This window comes from Macadamia integrifolia, chromosome 5, assembly GCF_013358625.1.
Source record: "Macadamia integrifolia cultivar HAES 741 chromosome 5, SCU_Mint_v3, whole genome shotgun sequence".
NCBI lineage: Eukaryota > Viridiplantae > Streptophyta > Magnoliopsida > Proteales > Proteaceae > Macadamia > Macadamia integrifolia.
This window is the reverse complement of record NC_056561.1, coordinates 30,404,250-30,416,965: the sequence shown is the minus strand read 5'-3', so window position 1 is coordinate 30,416,965 and position 12,716 is coordinate 30,404,250. Positions and strand designations below refer to the sequence as shown.

Here is a 12,716-nt window from a genome sequence, read left to right as displayed (position 1 = left end):
GATGGATCAGGGACGAGTTCGGGCCATCAGGGTCAAACTTGCACCCCTAGTTGAAAGTGGAAGGATTCAGAGACATGGCTTAACTGAAAACTCAGCCAGTGGACTTCAATAATACTGATCAGCTTCAACAAGGCTGCCCAATACAATTTGGGCAAATGAAGTAGGCAGATAAAGTCAAACACAAATACTTGGTTCATCATAAGGATGTGAATTTGTAACTGAAACCGTTTATCAAAATCGAATCTATCCGTTTACACCGAAACCGCAAAACCGTTTAGTAAATGGTGCGGTTATAGTTTCAAGTTTCGGGCCGATTAGCTAAATGGGTCGGGTCGATTTTAACCGCCGAACCCGTTGGTTTCAAACCGAATTGAAACCGTTTAAACCAATCCGATTAATCCTTATAACAATTAAATAAAGAAGGGACAATAATCCATATAACAATTAACAATTAAATTAAGTCTCCATCCTACTTTGGTATGATTTATTGCAATTCAGTTCAAGTTTAGGCTTTAGATTATGAACTTGTAATCCATATATGTTACTATATTATTATGTTATCATAGATAGGGTGTTTTGGCTGAACCACCTGTCATTTTAATATTTTATGCTGTAAAAGGCTGGATTTGGATGTTGTATGATATTAGTTCTAAATGTTTGAGAATGACCATGCAAAGAAATAGCACTAGATTATCAAATTAAGACATACCATCGTTAATATAGAATCTCTTATTTGTGGTTGCCAATTATTTTTTGATAAGCTTATGATCTTCAGTTTAGAGATGGTTGCAAGTTATAACAAATCGATTGTGAACCGTTTCACAAACCGTATGGATTAAACTGAAACCGAAACCGTTTAAAACCGTGAAATCGACACCGTTTAGAAACCGTGGAAACTGAAACCGTTTACTAAACGGTCACGGTTTCAAAAAGTGGAACCGTTTAGTAAATGGTGCGGTTATGGTTTTAGTCAAATAAATGTGAACCAAACTGATCCGCATCATTTAAACCGAAACCGAACCAATTAACACCCTTAGTTCATCGCCAGGATTAACTCTACCTTAAGAACAACTTAGAGTCAAGCCAAAAATAAACCAATTGGGGAAGAAAGTAAGAAAAAGAGTGGAAACGATGCTTATGGGTCTAGTCACTTGAGCATTTGTTATATGCTTTTGTAATGGCTTCAGTGCTGCCATGATCTCAGCAAAAGAAAGCAGCATCTTTGGATCTTTAAACAGAGTTTAATTCTATAATACAAACTGAGAAATGTCAACCTCCACTCTGCCCCAATGTTGGCATCAAGGAATAAAGCAGTCGCATAATAGGAAGCACCGAGCACCCATGTGTGAGGATGGAGCACGTTCAGGTGTTGCACAGGGATGGAGAAGGGCGGCGGTTGCACTAGGATGGAGAATGACGGCTGTTACGCGGGAATGGAGAAGGGTGGAGGTGTGTAGAAGGATGGAGAGGGGTTTCACTCCTCTGAAATCCAAGGTGAAGGTGAGGATTATTGAGAGATTAGAATCAAATAGGATTGGGTTATGTGTTCTAGTCAAAAGGGTAAAATCATCATTTCAATAATCACTTAATAGATTAGAGAAAGACAAGCCCCCTGTACGGCAAGCAATGCTTATGCAAGACCACTAGACGGGCATGCCAAGACTCAAACCTACAACCAATCAGCTCAAACGGATAAATTGAGGACATTTTCATCACTATTATTTTCTTTCCTTGCATTTGTTATTCCTTAATCTCATATTCTCATTATAAGTGGAATTCACAAATTTTTTTTTTTTCCAACCGAAAGATTTTTTTTCTTTTTTTTTGAAAAAAAAATAAATTATCATTCATGCAATAATGAATCTTTAATTTTCAATATTGACCTTACAAGATTTGTTAAAAGTCATTCCGGTCATGCTTCTTTAAGGTGTATATGAAGATTGAAGAACATATTTGATCCAAAAAAAATGAAGACCTTAAACAAGGGTGCTCATAAGTTCAGACGAAGGGAGTGTAAAAAATGCGTGTCGGGTATATTTCGGAATTTTCAGTTAAGCATTTTTGGTTGAGAGCGTTTAATGAGTTTGCACAGAAAGGTTGAAGGGCAGAGCTCAGACTCCGTTTCTTTGAATCTCTTTGGTTCTCCAAATCGACTTATAGGCTTCCTTCCGGCCTTTTTATATACCCCTGATTTGTTAATTATTTATTTTTTATTCTTTAAAATAGTTTTTGTTGGTTGGTCTGGGAATTTCGGACGCCTCCCGATTCTCTTGCTCGTTTTAAGACCGATTTTGCAGCTCGGCCGGTCGTGAGTTGTAAGCTATACATCTCTTTCTTTCTTTATTTTTTATTTTTTATTTTTTGCCCTTTTTGTTATTACCTGTAATATTTGCATCTTTTGCTGGATTTAACGAGTTTGTTTCGTTCTTCTGATTGGAGGATTTGTGCAGTTCTCACTCTCATTTCTTGTTCTTTCTATTCGAATAAGGTTGGAATCTGTAATTGTCTACTGCTGTTTCAATTTTGGTTGGCTTTTTTTATACTGGGCGCTATCCCTATTTCCTATCTGGGTTTTGTAATTTGCAGTTTGGTTTGTAGTGGGTAGTAGCCTTTTTTTCTTTTTCCTAATTTTTTGTAGGATGAGATTTGGTAAATATTGTATCGTTTTCGATTGATTTTCACTCTTTAGAAATAGTGGATCTTTCTCTCTCTCTCTCTCTTTTTTTTTTTTTTTTTCCTTCCTAATTTTGTGGGGTGTAAGATAATAGAGGGCTCTCGCTTTGTATCTTTGAGGTATTTTGTTAAATCTGATTTGGGTTTAGATTGCTGAGGGGTTTGTCGCATTGGAATTAGTTCTTTGTGGATATTGGTTTTGGTTCCTGGTGTTTGATGAGTGTTTCAAATGGGAATACAAGTTGTTGGGAATGGAAGCATCAATTGCCTTCTTCAGGGGATTGTGTTGATGCAAATGGGATAGAGCAGAAAACATGAGGGAAAGGACAAAATTTTAGCTGGAGAGACTTCATTTTCAGGAGATTAGATGATCCAGATATATTACAAAGAGACTAGGAATTAAGAGCTTTCTGTGAAAATTTGTAGAATGGGGAGGGTGAAGCTAAAGATAAAGAGGTTGGAGAATACCAGTGGCCGGCAAGTTACCTATTCGAAAAGGAGGGCTGGCATCTTGAAGAAAGCTAGGGAGTTATCGATATTGTGTGATATAGACATCGCCCTCCTCATGTTTTCACCAACCGGCAAGGCTACATTGTGCCTTGGAGAACGCAGGTACTGCAATTTTCCCTCTTTGCTAGACATAGTCCAATACGATATGTTTGAAATAATGTAGGTTTCATATTTAAACAAGAAATGGAGAAAACTAGATCACTTTACTCATTCTTGCTATTAGTTACAAGAGGGAATGCCCAGTGATCACACTTATGCAGTCTGATTATGAGCACCACATCTTGTTGTGTTTACATTTAGCCACAATAGAGCACTTCTAATAATACATATTAGTAGTCTGAACCATCATAGCAGAATTTTGTGGCTGTGCATTTGCCACACATGGAGATTGACTGGGGGAACTGCGATGCAATTGTTGCTTGCACTCCATGATTGGAATTGGTAGAAGTGCTTGTTTACTGGCTGTTCATGAAAGAATTGAGTGAGTGCTCGGCATTGTGATGAAAGAACTGCTCAAGTGACCCTAGATCACTTGATAAATAGCCATTTGATACATAAATTAAGAAATAGATTGAACTGGTTCTGGAATGATGTAAAGTGACTATGAGACGAAAAAATGTTGTTCTGATGTAGTTTGACGTGAACTGAATGTCTAACTCTCCAGCTAGAGTCAACAACCTGATCCTTGGATGCCCCATTGTCTGTTGAATGTCAATTTGGTAGGTTCTTTTTTTTTTGTCTAATCAGAATGTCTTCGGCTCAGACAGGGGAGTGGGAAGAATAAAAAGAAGACCCTCTATAGTTGCCTTTAATATTCTTGAAATTGCATCCCTCCTTTTAGGTGGTTCCTTGTTGTAAAGGAATTTATGAGAGTAAATGAAAGCAGAAGTAATCCAATTTAATGTCTGTTAGTTATTTATATTTCCCCTATTTCCTCATGTTTTTCTTTGTTTTAAAATTTTTACAAAGAATGTGATTCTTGTTGTTTAGTTGTATTTGTTTCATCGTATATAGAAATGGGAAATATTTCGAGCAAAAGTTTTTACATTTTAGTCATGAAAATCATGCTTCCTAATTAAAGAGTATTTTTTTTTATTTATTAAAGTATTTATTTTTCCAAAAAAACAAATTTTTTTACTTGGAGAATAATTGCACTTGGATGTACTCAGGGTTTGGGAATCAATTCATCAGTAAAAGGTTGATTCAGTTGATGCAAACACTATACACTAATGGTTGGCTCCAGATCCTAGTCATGTAGGTGACTTTTACTGGTGCCATGCATTTTCAAATACAGTTTTGATGGGTCATGCTGTATTTAACAAGCCTTTTAAACTATATTCAATGTTGAAACTGACTGTTTTGCTGCGACACTTAAAAATTTCAGTATGCACACTTCTGATTTATTATCATAGATCTCCAAGGACATCGATCGAATCACCTTACTTGAGAAATTTGATAGAATGACTGCCTTTCTCTTTATTGGCTACTTTAACTTCTATACGGCCTACCATAAGTTTTATTGCTTTTATTTATCATTTGTTTGAAAGGTTATCTAGTAAATCTGGATTTCTCCACTTCATTTTCAGTAACATTGAAGATGTTATAGAAAAGTTTGCCCAACTAACTCCACAAGAAAGGGCGAAAAGGTATACTCCATTTCATTTTGCATTGGAACTTATTTTCTTTTCTAGGATGAATTGTATACAAGCAAAAGTAGTAATCAATAGCTTTTCGTTGCATTGTCACAGGAAGTTGGAAAGCCTCGAGGTATGTCTGTCTGTCTTATATTCTTTATTTTTTTATTACAGACAAGATTTCCGTTGCTTAAAAAAAAAATTTATGGGATTTGAACGATCATTACTATATATTCTTAAAAAATGTACTTTGCTTTCTTTGAGAATATAGGCACTAAAGAAAACATTTAAGAAGCTGGATCATGACGTAAATATTCTCGACTTTTTGGGTACTTGGTATGTCACAATTTCAGTCAAGTTGGAACTCCTCTATCTAAATAAATCCCTAGCTTCTCTTTGTGCCACTTGTTAGTTAATAGAAACCTGATATCCCATTCCCCTCTGTTTTATTGCAGCACCCAAACGGTTGAGGTATGCATCACAAACAAGTCACAGAATGCTCTTGATTGTTTCCGCTTCAAGCCTATTCATGTCCATAATATCTTCTATTTTGCTAAAATTTCTCTGGACAGGATTTGACTAATCAATCAAGACTGTTGCAAGCTCAACTTTCACAAGTACATAAGAGACTGAGGTTCATATTTGGATCCTGCTGTCATTAATTGTGTTGCTTTTTTGTTTTGGTTTCTTGCACATTGACGTTAGACATGAAGCCTTCTATGAGCTTACTATGTAAATGGAGTTTCCTGTTTTATTTTAATCATTATTTTATTTTTCTTACCCCAATCTGAGCTACCATGTTATTCTAATTAGATCTTGGAAGCTAGAAAGCCATGTTTAGTTTATCTTGTCTGTTCTAGTTAATAACCATACTCAAATGGTTGACCTCCTAACTAGTGTTGCTTTGTGACCAACAAGGTTACTCTGGGGTAACAAGTCTTTTTATTTTAACTGTGAAAGTTTGAATTGAAGGAAGATAAAAATAACTGTCGTGTGAAAACTAACCAGGTAGCTATTGTAAAGAATTTAAAATGGAGGTTGATTTGTCTATCATTATAGGTTGATCTGGGTAAAGATAATTGGAGCTTAGATGATCTTTTGATAGCCTAAGCAAGAACATATTATTAATTCTGGATTTTGATATTGAGTTAATAATAGATGTAAATACATATGTATTTTAAAAATAAAAAGCTTTATGTTCTTTGTGAAATTTACACCTTTCCTGGTCAGCTGTAAACAATGGGGTTGATCTTTATAAAATGATATAGAATAGTAGAAGCAAGATAACAGAGGTGACTGCTTTTTATTTTGGTAGAGAGGTGGTTCTTTCACTTTAAAAGAAATTATCTAGTGTGAGGTAGTTGCAGGAAATGATGTTCTGCTCACCAACCATCATATAATAATGACAATTTTTTTTTTTTTTCTGTATATTCCAGTTATTGGACTGATCCAGATAAGACCAATGACCTAGAAAATCTTAGGTCACTGGAAGAATCACTCAAGGAATCACTTGACCGAATTCGAGCACATAAGGTATGCCATTTATTCTGTGTGAGTGGTCATTCCATCAGAGTCGATGGTTTAATTGGTATTTCTATTGGAAATGAAATTTATTTCTATTTTTCTCAAAGATTTCTATTGAACCCATACTCCAACTCCTAGAGGTAGACGTACAACCCATTTTCAAGTCTGATACTTTACAAGTTTATTTTAGACTGTTGAATGATACAATCCACATTTTTTCTGTATATGGTTATGAATGACATTGATATTTACTATTTCTATGGAAATTGACATGTCTAATCTCTCTCCTGTTCAATCTGTCTCATAGACATGGGTGGGAAACAAGGGTCTGCCATTTGATAAGACCACCTAAAAAGATTTACGCGGAATGGATCTGATCTAAGAGTTGTAAAATTTTCGTTATTCTATATTTGGTTGCAGGAAAATTTCAGAAAGCAGCAACTTATGACTTTAGAATGTGCCAGTCAGGTAATTAATTGATCTGCTATTATCTTCTGATTGTTTTATCATTGCAACCATGGGAAAGTTTTTACATGACAAATTCTGATTTTTCAGTTGCAGAATGGGATATATTTGCCATTGGGAATGGGAGGTGAGCATCAACCACAACCAGTATCATGGCTTCATAATAATGAGAATCAACATATGATACTGCTTGAGGACCCAAACTTACTTCCTCAGAGGTAAGCGGGCTATTTTTATTGAGCTTTTTAATCCAATTCTATGAAGTTTTTCTGATTGTCTTTAGAGAAATTTATTGCAACTCAGTTCAAAACCTTCCAAGTGCAAAGTCTGAGTCTAGTTGTCAGGGAAGTAGGAGTATTTTGTAGAGGGAGAGATCATAGAGGCATAAGCAACTAACAATGTTTCCAATCGAGGGAGCAGGTACTCCTTTGAATATAAAACTTTGTACCTTAGCTTTAAACATCTAGAATACTGGCAAAGTCTGCAGCAAGATTTGAGACTTCAGATCCAGTGGTTACTTGGCCTGCCTTAGTGTCGATGGATTTGGAGATGGATGCTTCGTATCGCCCATGTTACAGAAATGCTTAATGTTTTTCAACCCTTTTTTTTTTTTCAAAGTTAGTCTATCTTGGCTTCCTTTCTTGCTGATGGCAATGCTGAAGGTTGGGAAGGTTTGTCAAGGTTTTCTAGCTTATTTGAGTAGCTGATTTCACTTATTTACTATGGCCTCTTGTACTATATTTTTTCTTTTTTTATAATTTTAATACAAAGGATTTTCTAGCGAAAAAAAATAATCTAGAATACTACACTTATGTGATGTGGATGTCAGAAGATGCAGTACTCTAATTTAAAAATGTAAGGGAAAATATCTTAACCATCACAAAAATATTTCTATCTGAAAATCTCATTAATTAATTTCATTATCCATCGAACCCTCGAAAGACAAATTATATCCAATACCTCCCTATTATAGAATATTGTTCTTAAAGCATATGAAATGACTAAAAACCTGTCATAATGACTATTGATAGTGTATGTAGTATTATCAATATATGGTATAACAACCCCAAATTTTTTATTTCCTTCTGGTTTTGGTGGTTACAATAGGTCTTATTCCAAATTGATCACATATACCACCTTTTCTGAAACTAAGTTCCCGTTTCTTTAGATAAACAATTTTCTTTCGAGAATAGAGTTCCACAATGTTCTTCTCTACAGCAAAGAAAGGACAACTATAGGGCAGGCTCTTGAGAGAACCGCTAAGATTTTCTATTTTTTTTTTTTGGCTAACAATGGGTATCCAAGCCTTTGGCTTGACTAGTCCCGTGGGCCCATACTAACCCCACAACCGCATGGACTGGGTCATACCAGGGTTGAATGAGATTCAACTTTCACTGAAAGCAGTGAAAATCACTAAACACCCTCATGTGAGTGGCCAAGGTGTGCCTAGTGGGAGTCGAACTTAGGACGTCCGAGTTTACGGCTCATACCAAATTCGTTGCTCACCAACTGCGCTAACCCCTTGGGTTGCTAAGATTTTCTCTCACTAATTGCGGGATTAAGAGAACAAATAGGAGCTGGACTTGTACTTTTTGACACATAGGATAGTGATTTTAGGGGTATTGGGTTGTTTTCACAAATTTGAACAACAAAAATGCTTTGAAAAGGGATGGGTAATTTTTTTTTTTTTTTTTGATTCAGTAGGGTTTATTATAGAGGGTGGACCATGGTGCAATGGTAAAGTTTCTCCATTGTGACCAATTGGTCTTAGGTTCGAGTCAAGAAACAACCTCTCTGCAAAGTGAGGTAAGTTGCATACATTAATGTTATGCCCTAATATAATATTTTTTTTTACAAATATTCAATTCATAAAAGAAGTAAAAATAAGCCTAAAAGGCAGCATGGCCCCTGTGCCCAGAGACAAAGGGGTGGAATGACCATCCCGCCCCTCATGAAAGGTAGATATCCCACCCCTGTTTATGCTTCTGTGTGCGCTCCCATTGGCCCCTATGCTAGTGCAGGGGTCACGCTGCCTTTCAGGGAATCTCTCTTTCTCTCTTTGTTTGCTATAAGCATCATGCACGTACATTTATGTGTATCATGCATGAAATGTTAAAATGTATTCTGATGCTTAAGTTTTTGTTAGCAGTTGTTTTTGTTTGTTCTATACATCTCTTCTCTCTTTCTTTCTTTGTTTGCTATAAGCATCATGCACGTACATTTATGTGTATCATGCATGAAATGTTAAAATGTATACTGATGCTTAAGTTTTTGTTAGCAGTTGTTTTTGTTTATTCTATACATCTCTTCTCTCTTTCTTTCTCTGTTTGCTATAAGCATCATGCATGTACATTTATGTGTATCATGCATGAAATGTTAAAATGTATACTGATGCTTAAGTTTTCATTAGCTGTTGTTTTAGTTTATTCTATACATCTCTTCTTAATTACTCCATTTCCTGCCCATCTGCTCCTGATCGTTGGATGTCTTTGCTGCGGCTTGTAGAGATCTCGAGTGCTCAACAGATCTCTCTATGCCAAGCTATTCTGGTTATTTTGGCACGGGCAAACAAACAGAGGTTGACAGTTCAGGGAAAGAATGTGGTGCCATGAATGATGAGTTAAGCAGAAATGCATGCTTGAGCCTACAACTGGGTGGGCAATACCCATACCCACCTTACAGTCTCAATCTGCCTAGTGAGAAAAAATTCAAGCCTGAGGCTGAGATGATTGTACAAGGGGACCCTGCAAATTATCAAGTTAATACTGGCTTTGAACCAGGTAGACCTGATTATGACCCCAATCAGCAAAGTTGGGCTTCTACATCTGGTTCTTGTCCTGCTGGCATGTTCGATGGACATTCTTATCCGCAGGTAAGCATTTTGGTAATGCACTCCATTTTCACAATAAGTTACAGGTTCATTGGTTTTGATGAAGTGTTCATGTTCCTCTGAGCTGTACCAAACTCTCTAGTCTATTCAGTTCTTGGGCCCTTCCTGGTATAATAGATGACATACCAAACAAAACATCCAACATGTGGGGCTGCAGTGCATTGGCTTTCTGTCCGAATTCATACTGTTGGTATTAGCTTCCGCAATATTTACATTTAGCCACCCTCACAACTAGAGGAAGCAACTGAGAAGAAAATCTTGGTTGGGGAGGCTCAAAACAAGTATTCCAGTTGGATTTTTCTTCAATTTAGTATCTTGGTTTTTATTCAATCCTACAATCTTTATGCATGTAGTCATGCACCTTCTTCCCTGAAAGATGACCGTTAATGTGTGTCTTAAGTTTTCATGATTGATTTGGAGATCTGGTGGCCTAGAATGCTGGATTTATGTGATCTTACTCATCTGATTGATGATGCATTATTTCCTGAAGAAGCCCAAAAGGTTAACCATAGGAATGGATGTAGTAGATCAGTGAACAGGAAAAGTCAATCATAACTTTCTTGGATGAGTTCCATGATGGATTAGCCCTACAGCTTGGCTTGTGTTTTTAATTTTTATGCCATTATTCCCTTGCTATTTCTAGCTCTTGGTAACTGAGAATCACCACCCAATTTTAATATTCTCTTCTTGCAGCAGCCAAACTCAGTTCATGAGTGATGTTCATTTATGGACTTGAGTTGTGTAGCCGAATACATGCTTCTCCACCACAGCTTTTGGTACATGAAACCTTATGAAACTGAAAAAAGAATGATTAAGCAGTTGATGTTGAAATGGTCTTCTAATTATCAGGCATGGTGTGCAGTGTCTGAAAATATGGCGGTTCAGTGCCACAATTATACATACGTGTACATTTACCTAACATCTATCTACTGCAGAGATGGAAGGGTGCAAATTTGCTCATTTGGAGCTATCAAATCTGAAATATTGAATCATCTGTATACTATTACTCATATATAGATAGGATTTTCAGTCAATTTTTGTCTTCCTTATCTGAACAATTTTTACCTATGACCCAGGGTGGGTTTTTTTCTTCTTTTTTTTTTTTTTGGGGGGGTGGGGGTGGGTGTGGGGGAGGTGGGGGTGGAGAGTGGAGGAAGAGGCCCATGTCTCCTTTATTTTTTCTCAGTAACCTGAGCTGTAAATTGGACTCATAGTAATGAAAGTTATCCAGATAATTGTTCCCATTCTTTTTTTATCAACCCAATTGTTGTAACCTAATACTCTAATACAATAGTAGCAGATACAGAAGATTGAATTGAAGTAATAATACATTATTAGTTCCCCTACATATTGAAGGGCATTTTTTTTTCTTAATTCCTGTCTATATTGAAGCTCATCCTACTCAAAAAATAAATTGGCTCATGAGTACAAAAGATTGAACAGGATCACTACTGTGTTTTTCAATCTGATTTAGTTGCCCCCGAACGTCTGGACTATAGTGTTGTGCCATGGGTCAGAGAGGTGCTGTTGGAGGTTTTCGAAAGGTCCTTTTCCTGTCACATTGTGTTGAACAACAAAACCCAAAAATGCCAGCATTGCCAATCTCCCTGCAAATGACCACACAAGATTATGATGGTTTTTCAGATCTGCAAGCCCTTAGTATTCTGGTCATCACTTATTAGAACATTGAACAGTTCTGGAATATAAAATGGTGAAGGGTAATCAGGATGTTACCGTTTGCAAGCTCCTTCTCCTTGGCCTCTAGAGTTGGGGCAAAATTAAGGGGATTGAAGATGCCACCAGGGTATCCAACCTCATTGGGTGGCAAGCTATAGCTCTTGAAGACGGGATCTTGGTTGACGCTTCCTGGGTTCTTAATATCTTGCCACCTTCTGATTTCTACGAAGTGGAACAAGATGAACTCAACCACAAACAGGGTCGATGAGGACGCAAAGTATTCAGCTTTCCCTGCATCGTACCATTCTGGAACATTGATGATACCCATCTTTGTGAAGACTTCTGGAAGCAGCATCCCTGCTACTCCCAACATTGCCCACCTCCCATTAACCAGCTCTGCCTGGACGAACCATTTCAAGTTCTCAGGGTCCTCTGCAAGTGCAAGAGGATCAAACCCATTGTCACCTGGGAGACTGGAAACAATAAAAACACTTGCTTGTTAATGCACCCAAATCTAAAGGTATGAGCTGAAAAATTAAATTGGTTAATTACCTGCCGTTGAGATACCCTGGGGAGGCTAAACCCGGCAACCATTCGCCCTTCTTGGCTTCGATTCTAAATGAACCGGAAGCGGAGGAAGCCATCGTTTTAATGGAGAATTCCCGGGTGAGTTTACCGGAAGATCCAGTCAGGAACCTCGACTTGGACGTGCATGGCCGGAGACTTGCTAGAGAGATCTGTGTTGAGACCGTTGCCATGTTTTCCGACCCTAATCGAATGGGTTCCGGCGAAGAGTATGGTTGTAGTGGTAGAGATAGTGATTCGTGGTGTCTTTTTTATCAGTCTAGTGGTTGTCTTGTGGTACAGATTCATCACCGGGTACCAACGGTTGGTTCCTGGCGGCTATAGCTATCCAAAGGTTGAGATTCAGTGTGGGGTTATTCTCACCAATGGGAGCTCTCACTCCTTATCCTTATCTGGTTGCCATCATATCCGCAGATAAAGAGAGACAGCTCTCTTGGCTGCAGTTGGCCAAAGAAAAATCATGTGGGTCTCACGCTTAATGCCACGCAGGCAGTCTTCTCTGAGAGATTGTTTTGTGCTCTCTTTGTTATGAGGTGCAGCATCGCCTGTGGGAAGGCCTTAGCAGGTTGTAGCAAAATCTACACTCAAAATAACAGTAACACCAATAACAGTAAAGTTTTATACCAATTTAATGGGGTTTGGGTACATGGATCCAAGTAAGGATGAAGCAAATGAAATATAAAAGGGAAAGGAAACAGAGGACAAAAATAGTAACGAAGTATAAAACACCTACTTTATTTGAGGCCATACTTAGGACA

The 12,716-nt window shown here is 37.4% G+C and overlaps 2 protein-coding genes across 7 annotated transcripts; one reads left to right on the top strand and one right to left on the bottom strand.

Annotated features, from left to right (window-relative positions):
• The first annotated feature begins 1,966 nt into the window (after positions 1-1,966).
• Positions 1,967-10,730, top strand: LOC122079428 (agamous-like MADS-box protein AGL30). Of its 6 annotated transcripts, none has more exons than XM_042645884.1 (12): positions 1,967-2,315; positions 3,100-3,285; positions 4,770-4,829; positions 4,911-4,950; positions 5,089-5,153; positions 5,273-5,288; positions 5,390-5,451; positions 6,254-6,350; positions 6,762-6,809; positions 6,897-7,024; positions 9,312-9,678; positions 10,390-10,730. In XM_042645884.1, exons 2-12 carry the CDS (start codon positions 3,101-3,103, stop codon positions 10,411-10,413), a joined length of 1,092 nt encoding a protein of 363 aa, XP_042501818.1. In that variant the 5' UTR covers positions 1,967-2,315; position 3,100; the 3' UTR covers positions 10,414-10,730. The 6 variants fall into 6 exon arrangements, with proteins under 6 accessions (XP_042501818.1, XP_042501819.1, XP_042501820.1 ...); XM_042645885.1 differs by lacking the exon at positions 1,967-2,315 and adding an exon at positions 2,322-2,488; XM_042645886.1 differs by lacking the exon at positions 1,967-2,315 and having other exon boundaries at positions 2,322-3,285; positions 10,393-10,730.
• Positions 10,731-10,852: 122 nt separating this feature from the next.
• On the bottom strand, positions 10,853-12,241 carry LOC122079429 (chlorophyll a-b binding protein 4, chloroplastic). Its single transcript, XM_042645890.1, has 3 exons — positions 11,926-12,241; positions 11,431-11,846; positions 10,853-11,303 (listed from the first exon to the last, which is right to left on the bottom strand). The coding sequence occupies exons 1-3, from the start codon at positions 12,129-12,131 to the stop codon at positions 11,167-11,169; spliced, it is 759 nt and encodes a 252-aa protein (XP_042501824.1). The 5' UTR covers positions 12,132-12,241; the 3' UTR covers positions 10,853-11,166.
• Positions 12,242-12,716: the final 475 nt, after the last annotated feature.

Excerpts from the sequence above, each read along its gene's own strand:
- LOC122079428 (XM_042645884.1), top strand. The coding sequence starts at position 3,101 with ATGGGGAGGGTGAAGCTAAAGATAAAGAGGTTGGAGAATACCAGTGGC. Across the intron at positions 4,951-5,088 it reads GGAAGTTGGAAAGCCTCGAG|GCACTAAAGAAAACATTTAA; the intron begins GTATGTCTGTCT and ends TTGAGAATATAG. Across the intron at positions 6,810-6,896 it reads CTTTAGAATGTGCCAGTCAG|TTGCAGAATGGGATATATTT; the intron begins GTAATTAATTGA and ends CTGATTTTTCAG.
- LOC122079429 (XM_042645890.1), bottom strand. The coding sequence starts at position 12,131 with ATGGCAACGGTCTCAACACAGATCTCTCTAGCAAGTCTCCGGCCATGC. Across the intron at positions 11,847-11,925 it reads CCAGGGTATCTCAACGGCAG|TCTCCCAGGTGACAATGGGT; the intron begins GTAATTAACCAA and ends TATTGTTTCCAG. Across the intron at positions 11,304-11,430 it reads GGAGAAGGAGCTTGCAAACG|GGAGATTGGCAATGCTGGCA; the intron begins GTAACATCCTGA and ends GGTCATTTGCAG.